The sequence below is a fragment of the Rattus rattus genome, chromosome X (genome assembly GCF_011064425.1).
Source record: "Rattus rattus isolate New Zealand chromosome X, Rrattus_CSIRO_v1, whole genome shotgun sequence".
Taxonomy (NCBI): Eukaryota; Metazoa; Chordata; class Mammalia; order Rodentia; family Muridae; genus Rattus; species Rattus rattus.
In genome coordinates, this window is record NC_046172.1 from 56,296,623 (window position 1) to 56,305,326 (window position 8,704).

At 43.2% G+C, this 8,704-nt stretch overlaps 1 protein-coding gene across 1 annotated transcript in view; it reads left to right on the forward strand.

The window, feature by feature from the left end:
* Positions 1 to 4,907, forward strand: part of Ar (androgen receptor) — a 165,140-nt gene extending 160,233 nt beyond the window's left edge. Inside the window, 4 exon segments of the mRNA XM_032889926.1 lie at positions 2,709 to 2,839; positions 3,681 to 3,829; positions 3,832 to 3,840; positions 4,547 to 4,907. Of these exon segments, the coding sequence (XP_032745817.1) occupies positions 2,709 to 2,839; positions 3,681 to 3,829; positions 3,832 to 3,840; positions 4,547 to 4,702 (445 nt within the window). The 3' untranslated portion in view covers positions 4,703 to 4,907.
* The last annotated feature ends 3,797 nt before the right edge of the window (positions 4,908 to 8,704 follow it).

Below are 8,704 nucleotides of genomic sequence, written 5' to 3' on the forward strand. Positions count from 1 at the left end.
AATAAAATCCACAGGCCTGTGGTTCCTTTAAAGAATAGCAGTGCCATGAAAGGCAGAGTAAGTGTCCCCAACTGCTCTCTTTCAATCTAGCCAGCCCTGGTAGTCAGAAGCTAAGAATAGCCACTAGGATTTTGCTTTCCAGACCTTCTAAGAGTTACCAATGATGCCATCTTCTGGGGCAGACTTTGTAACACCCCATAGCTGTTCATTGCCTCCTCCTGAGATCCTGCTACTCTGCATTGAATCAACTCCTCAAGCACTAGCTCCATCTTCTGTAGAACCCTGAAACCTTTGGAGTTCTTCACCATGATCAATTTCTGAATATCTATTTCCCTCTCCCTCCACATAGGCCTGTGGCACCCCGCCTCAGCTTTGTAATTAGGTCTTATTCATCTCATGAGAAGATACCATAGGGCTTCTGATAGCACCAGACTTGGGTCTATCAAGCCACAAGGTTCCTGAAACAAGGCTCCCTTCCATTTGTAGGAAACCATTGCCTTGCAGCCATTAGAGTCCCTACAAATATCTAGGTCTGTGTTTCTCAACCTACATACATACTGTTGATATTTTGGAATGGTGTTTTCATTGCGCAACAGGTTATGCAGTTTCACACCTAGTATCTATCACACTGGCTTGATAAATAAGGTTTCAGTTGTTTTGACAGAAAAATGACCCACTACATTTCTACTGCCCACTGGAAATGCTATACTCTCCAGTTGAAAATAATTAATTGCTGTCAAGTGAGGCCCAGAGAGACAGAAATTGGGACTTAAAACTTGGAAATCCCATGTACTACAGAATATCAAAGCCCTATTCTCAGTAAAGTTCTCTTCATTCTTTCCCCCTTTGTGGAAATCCTGTGTTGTAAGGATAATGGGCTTAAATTCTAGCTCTATAAATATGGGGAAATTGCAGTTTGCTGAGTCATATAGCTCTCACCACAGAATGCTGTAACAATGAATATAACATAGCAGCACCTTCCTTACACATCATTAACTAAGATGTGACCGGCTCTATGTTCAGTGTTTTCCAAGCTTCATTTTTCTTTTCATCTACTCTTCTATTAATGCCTCCTTCTACTCTCTGGGTGAATCCCAGTCCTACTCATTATTTTTACCCTACTGTTCATCCCCTTTCCTTCCTTTAATTCTCTCCCAATTTTCTTCCCCTGCTTCCTGTTTATTTCCTCCTTGAATTCCTCTCATTGCTTATTCCTCTTCTCTCCCATCCATTCCCTATCTTTTCTGTCTCAGGGGCCTGAAGCAATATTCTAGGAATCCTTTATGCCAGGACCATGATTTCAAACACTGCAGTGTTGACATCAACAGAGGCGTGCAAATACAATGGAGACAGAAGCAGAGACAGGCTCCAGGGGCAGCAGAACTTACTCAAATGTCCTCTAGGGTAAAAGAGCTTAGAGCAGCATTGTTCTGCTCAATTGACTTGTGATACCATCTAAACACTTCCCTTGTCCAGTTGGATTTCAGCCTGGATTGAATAATTCACCACCTGCTACCTTCTCTCCCTCTCCAGGGCAGCCAAGGTCTCTATGAGATAGGTTGCAGAGCTTCTGCCCAGGCAATGACAATCCTGCTCAGCCTGTGCCCCAGCTTTGGGAACTAGAATATCAAAACATGGCCTTTATAGTCCATCTGGGAGGTCTTTGTCCTCATCACTTAGGCACTTAAGCTGGTGTCAAATTCCTCTTCCTTTCTTCACATGCTACAAATAAATTCTCCTCTCTCTCCCCCCCCGTCTCTGTCTCTGTTTCTGCCCCCCCCTTCACACACACACACACACACACACACACACACACACACACACACACACACTGAACCTAAGGCCCTAATAGTTGTCATTTTTAGAGACTTGCCACCCAGCCAGACATGGAACAGAGGTTGCCCTCCACCTAAGCTGTCCGAGCCTTGGCCACTTCCCCATATAATTTATAGGTGATAATGTGATAATCTGTTCACAACTCACTATAAGAAAGCAGCTCACAGATGTTAACAACTCCCAAACTGTGGTAAGGAACAGCCAGTCTATGAGGGAGTGGGCTCCCCTCTGCAGAGGACATTGAGAATAGACATTGCAAAACACCCCTAGCACATTTAGAAGCACTGGAACTCATTGTGAAAGGGCAATGTGCCGTTTATATCTATTGCTAGGTGTTTTTAAAGAAATGATTAAATTTCTGTTACAGGAAATGGCAGGCAGGAGTGTTGACAAGATAAACACCTGTGGCTACTTGCAAATCCTGGTATTCTTACAGGGAAGAGCAGCTTGCCCGAGTAGTCTCTTTGAGAAAACCTGAAATGGGCTGCCTAGGTGGCTGCTTCTGGCTCTGGCCTTAGCTGTGATCTTAGCACCGTAGTCAGGGAGACCATGTGCCTGCCCCATTGTGTTCATTTGCTTATGCTTTCCTGTCCCTGACTCAGGAAACAGAACGGAAATACAGACCTGGAAATTCCATGTGCTAAACCATATCCTGACTAGGGAAGATGAGTCTGTATCGGGCTAGGAGAAGTTTTGAGCACAGGGTGAACAGCATAGTTCCTTGTCACTACAGTTGTACTGGGACTATCGTAGCCAGACTTTTTTTTTTCTTGGAAAATCCAGGGTGGGAGAGACAACAAGAAACATTTCATGTGGACTCTTGGGAAGCCTCCCCCTCATTTTTCCTTTTCATCTGTGTGTCTCTTGCCTAGGTATCGCATGCACAAGTCTCGAATGTACAGCCAGTGCGTGAGGATGAGGCACCTTTCTCAAGAGTTTGGATGGCTCCAGATAACCCCCCAGGAATTCCTGTGCATGAAAGCACTGCTACTCTTCAGCATTAGTAAGTGCCCTGGACAGCAGAGGATGCTACTGGGAACACAGACGCTCGGGGAGGGAGGGAGCTCCATTTTCCACTAAACTGTCTAGGAGAACATAGCTCCTAGACATTCGCCTTCTCTCTCCCCATCCCATCTTCCATGTTCCCTCAGCATCCTTTCTCCTTACAGAGACTAATTTCATGTGTAGAGATCAGTTTCATTGGTCAAATTCAGCCTCTACCAATTTCTCCACTCATTCCTTCAGTGAGATGAGGCCTTCTAAGGAGGTTAGCGTGAGAGCTCTAAAACTTCCTCGGCCTTTACTGTAGAAATAGGCAAGAGCCACCTTGCATTCTTTGCCAAGGAGTAGAGTAGAAGGGATCATTTCCCAGAATGCATTTCCTCTTCTAGCAACCAAAGGAGGCTGATGGAAGAAACTCAGACAGGGATTGCTCGGCAGCCAAGGGAGATTTCTTTACTATTTCCTCTAAGCAGAGTGAAATAGGGAGAATGGAGGCATTTGGTATTTGATAAACCAGATTTTTCGAGTGTCTAAGTCACAGTTGGACAGAATAAAAAAAAAGTTGTTTGGGACCTGAGAAATGGGTACATGGAAAAACTATTAAAAAAAGAAAAAGTTTAGTCTAGTTTCCCTAACTCCCTCCATAGGATGGAGTTAGGGATAGAAAATCCTTTACTCTGAAGGCCCCAGATACACAGACTTTATCTGAGAGAAAGCCCAATAAATGATTCCTTCTGTGTGAGGGTGGGGGATCAAGTTTGTGGTCAGAAAACATGGTGCTTTATCTAATGTTCCTTTGTGGGCATGCTGCCCCTCCCCATTTTGTCTTCATCCCACATCAGTTCCAGTGGATGGGCTGAAAAATCAAAAATTCTTTGATGAACTTCGAATGAACTACATCAAGGAACTTGATCGCATCATTGCATGCAAAAGAAAAAATCCCACATCCTGCTCAAGGCGCTTCTACCAGCTCACCAAGCTCCTGGATTCTACATGCAGCCTGTAAGCAAACTACAGGGTGCTTTCTCGGGACAGCAGCTGATAGAGCCCAGTGATAATACAGCTCCTCTAGGGTCTGGCACCACCTGTTGGGAGGTGCTTCCATTTGCCCTCTGGCTTTGAGTATGGTCAGAAGAAATGCAATGGAGAAGAAAGGAACAGGTCACAGTGTCCCAGCTGGATGTTGTGAAAGGGGTGGAGGAGTTGAGTACAGAGAAGCTGGGTGGCAGGGAAGAAGCTTAAGGCAGATGAGTTCCCCCACACAGACAAAACAGACCTAGATATTTTTTCCTTCCTCTTTCTTGAGTCATATGCATATGAGAGAGAGAGAGAGAGAGAGAGAGAGAGAAGAAGAAGAAGAATGGAAAAAGGGAGAATAAGAATGAGGTGGTAGAAAGACAGTGTGTGTGTGTGTGCATACACACACACACACACACATATATATACGTATATATACATACACATATATATTATATATGAAGAAAAGAGCAACTCTCAGTCTATGAGTCCACAGTGCCCCATGAGGATCATTTTCAAACACACAAATGAGTGATACACACACACACACACACACACACACACACACACACACACACACACACACAGGGCAGGATCATGGGTAAGTACTAAATTCTGAGGTGGGAGAAAGCTGGGCAGAGCCATCTTTTTATTGAGCCAAGTTTACGCTGTCTTTTTACTCTCCATACAGATTGCAAGAGAGCTGCATCAGTTCACTTTTGACCTGCTAATCAAGTCCCATATGGTGAGCGTGGACTTTCCTGAAATGATGGCAGAGATCATCTCTGTGCAAGTGCCCAAGATCCTTTCTGGGAAAGTCAAGCCCATCTATTTCCACACACAGTGAAGATTTGGAAACCCTAATACCCAAACCCACCTTGTTCCCTTTTCAGATGTCTTCTGCCTGTTATATAACTCTGCACTACTTCTCTGCAGTGCCTTGGGGGAAATTCCTCTACTGATGTACAGTCTGTCATGAACATGTTCCCCAGTTCTATTTCCTGGGCTCTTCCTTCTTTCTTTTGCTTCTTCTCTCCCTCTTTTACCCTCCCAGGGCACGTTTTGAATCTGCTGCGTGTTGTGGCTCCTGCCCATGTTTTGAGTTTGGTTGTATTTCTTCAAGTCTGTGATGACCTGCTTGTGGCCCAGTGTCAATCGTGCTTGTTTATAGCACTGTGCTGTGTGCCAACCGAGCAAATGTTTACTCACCTTATGCCATGGCAAGTTTAGAGAGCTATAAGTATCTTGGGAAGAAACAAACAGAGAGAATTAAAAAAAACAAAAAACAAAACAAAAAAAAACAAAAAGCAAAAAAACCAACAAACAAAACGTGCTAGGTTTGTTTCTTCATAGTGTACAAACACATAGGATTCCCAAAGAACAGTGACTAGAAGAAAGTAAAAAATTACAAATCCAGGAAGAGTCACTGCTTTTGTTCATCCTGTCTCTCTGTAGGAAACTTCAGTTGTTGCTAATGGCTATTGCCATTAAAGAGCAGGATGACCCCAAAGCTTACTGATAGGGTAGAGAGAAAAGAGGACACGGAGGGCAGATGGATAACCATTACCTCCCCACAGCCTTTGTCCCTGAGTCCTAGAGTGCTCAGTTGCAGTGCAATTCATTGTACTGAAATGTGCTTCTTGTTTGAAAACTTGTCTGCATGTGAATGCCTCCTCCTTCCAATCCTTTTCTCTCTTAACCTCTGCTTCCACCCTCAACTGACTTTCAATAGCTTTCCTCAGAGCTTTGTACTAAATGTTCTCTTTAGCCAAAACTTGGCCACTTCTACTGAAGTTATGTCAGTGAGAAGAAAGCAGAAAGAGCTGACTCTTCGGAGGGCTCCATTCAGATTTATGTTCATATTTCCATGTGTGAGCCATAGAGGAGCTTTGTGTGGCTGGAGTCAGAGGAAAAGGAAGGGATGGCTTAGCCATTCTCCCTTTAGAAACAGGGAATAGTTGATCCCATCGTGCAATCATCTTTTCCTGCACAGGACTAGGACCTACAGACTCCATGCAGCCACATTCTCCCTGCACAATTCTTCAGTGTTTGGTGGCCCTGAACTTCACCATAATGCATTTAAGCCAAGGTGGTAAAGCTTATACACTTCTTTGGACAGGTCTGTAGACACTGCTAAGATCTCCCTCCTACCACTACCACGAAGGCTTGCAGACCAGCAGCCACAGCATCTATGTTTAGATGTCAATAGTGTAAAAGACATCTCATTCAATGTCTTTCATCAACAGTCAATTTCTGGAGCCCTTAGACAAATTGGAAAGAAAGCATCAAAGGGACCAGACAAAGTGGGCATCTTGCCCTTGTCCTCCAGAGACAATATATTCCTATCAAGTGGAGAAATGTCAATTTCCTCCTCAGAGCAACTAAAGGGGCTACCCACACCATGGTGGAGGAGAAAACTAAGTAACCCAGCTGGGAAAAATGAAGACACTAGAACCAGAGAGCATAGGATTTTTTTCCTTTCCATCCAGCATACCCATCGGCAGAAATGATGGAAAGAAGAGAGAAGGCCAGAAGAAAACACAGACTGCTGAAGTCTTCGGAGGCAAAGTCCAAAGCCAGATGAACATCATCTGGCTAAATGGGCACTAATTTGCTCATCCTCCTCTATTGTAATTGTTGGGCTGACTTTGGCCAATGTTACTCAGAACCTCCACCATCGTTGTCACCTCTTGGTCAGAGGGTGCAGGACCACTGAGACATTCTATAGAACTGTGACTCCCATTGGACAGATCTGGCCGGCCGGTGCGGCTAGAAATAGACTGCACCCATAAACTCAGGGCATGCCCTGGGTCACTGGTTTCATGTAGTCTGTTTGCAGCCTTCTTTACTGTGGACTCTGTTCCTCAACCATGAGTGCAGGAGGAATGCCCACCTACTCTTGTATTTGTATCATTCCTCCTCACTCAGCTCTTCACTTCCCTGCAGAGCTTAAGAAATCAGGGGTCAGCTGCTGAGCTGACCATTTTTATTGGTATGCTATGTTAATTGAAAAGGTGGTTTCTGAGTGACAGGTTTTCTTCCGTGATTTCTTTGTTGATATTAATAGCAAAAGCAAACTTGCAAAACAACTTCTTTAACAAGGGAGGGAGAATATAAGATGGGTGATATGCTAATCCAACCCTGCTGGACAAAAACTGAAGCTGACAGGTTACATTTTTTAAATAGGACAGACAGTTTCTGATTTGCTTTGTGATGACACCATCTGGCTTATGTACAGGATCTCTCTTAGCTGTACCATAAGCAGAAAAAAAAAATATCACTACTCGTTTTAGTTAAACTAGGTTACATTTTAATAGTTCCTTTACATCTATTCTGAATCGATTTTTGTCTTCTGTGGTACATGGATTTTATTATAACATTCTAATATTTGTCTTTGTAAATACGAGAGACTCTTCGTTCCATTTCTCTAGGAAGTTTTGCATCTTATGGAGTTCTGAATCATGACTCTTGTCTTTATGAATGTATATGTTTTTTACTTGCAAAGCCAAAAATCAGTGAAACGAGTGCCAAAAAGCAACACAACCTAAACCAAGTTTCCAAGTGATGATGCTAGACAAAAACAGCGTCCATACGGCTTTCTGTCTACTGCTTCTGCAATGGGTTTGAGTTAGCAATGGAAGCCGTAGATTGGCTGTGTTCTCCCACACAAGCAAACAAGAGCTTGGTTTTTTGCTTTTTGCCTTTTGGAGTTTGTTCCTTTTTGTTTTGTGTTGTTTTGCTTTCGTTGGCCATCAATGTTCCAGCTCATATGATTGGCAGAGCAAAGCACTCTGCTCAACAGAGTGAATGTTGCTGGTACGCTATGCTCACCTGTGAACGACTGGCCATTTTTCCATTCATTTGGTAAGACAGAAGATGAGGATCATTTCCTGGACAAGTCAAGGTGATCATCTCCAAAGAGGTTTACAGTACTTGATGGGAATGGAATATGAGGATGAGAAAAAGAGGAGTATCATGGAGAAGGCCCAATTGGGCTGGACAGCAGACAGCTGCCAAAGTTACGAACTCTGAGATTAAAGAAGAGTCGTGTAGTGCTTTCAACTCTCATTCGCACGGCAGCTCACTGTGTGTGGACTCTGAGCTGACATGGGAGTTGGCTTCTCTGTTCCATAGATTTTCTATGCCATAGGCAATATTATTGTTCTTGGAAAGTTCATTATTTTTTTAAATTACCTTACTCTGAGAAAGGGACTTTTTGAAGGATTATGTCATATATCTTTGGAAAACAGAAAATCAGTAATATGTATATTTTTATGTATGTTCACTGGCACTTAAAAAAGAAAAAAAATGAGAAAAAAAAGCTTCACTCTGTCCTTTGGGTAGTTGCTGAGGTTAATTGTCCAGATTGAGAAATGTTGCTTATGCTAACATCCTTCTCTGTCCACACTCTATTTCTAAATACATATAGATATGTATATAACAAAATATAGTCAACACACTTTAAGATAAAAGTATGTCCACCATCCACATGATAAACTGATACTCCACAAATTACCTGACTTTAAGCTTCAAGTGACTTCCAACTGTTTTATTCAGTACAGATATGGCCTTGTCCCCTTCTTTTCCCTAAAATGCAGCACGGCACAATGGCCCTAGCCACCCTTATACCTCCCCAAGATTTATGCCAGCATCATACTTCAGAAGGTTTTCTGAAGACAATCTACTTGCTATTCCTGCATGACCCTAGCATGGTCCTGCAAAAACAAGAGACTAACTATAATTCCCCTCCAATACTTGCCTGGGTAAGAGGTCATTGGGCCAAGGGCATGGTTCTTATGCTTATGAACCATGAATGCTTACCTACTAGATTAAATCCCAAACCAAAAGT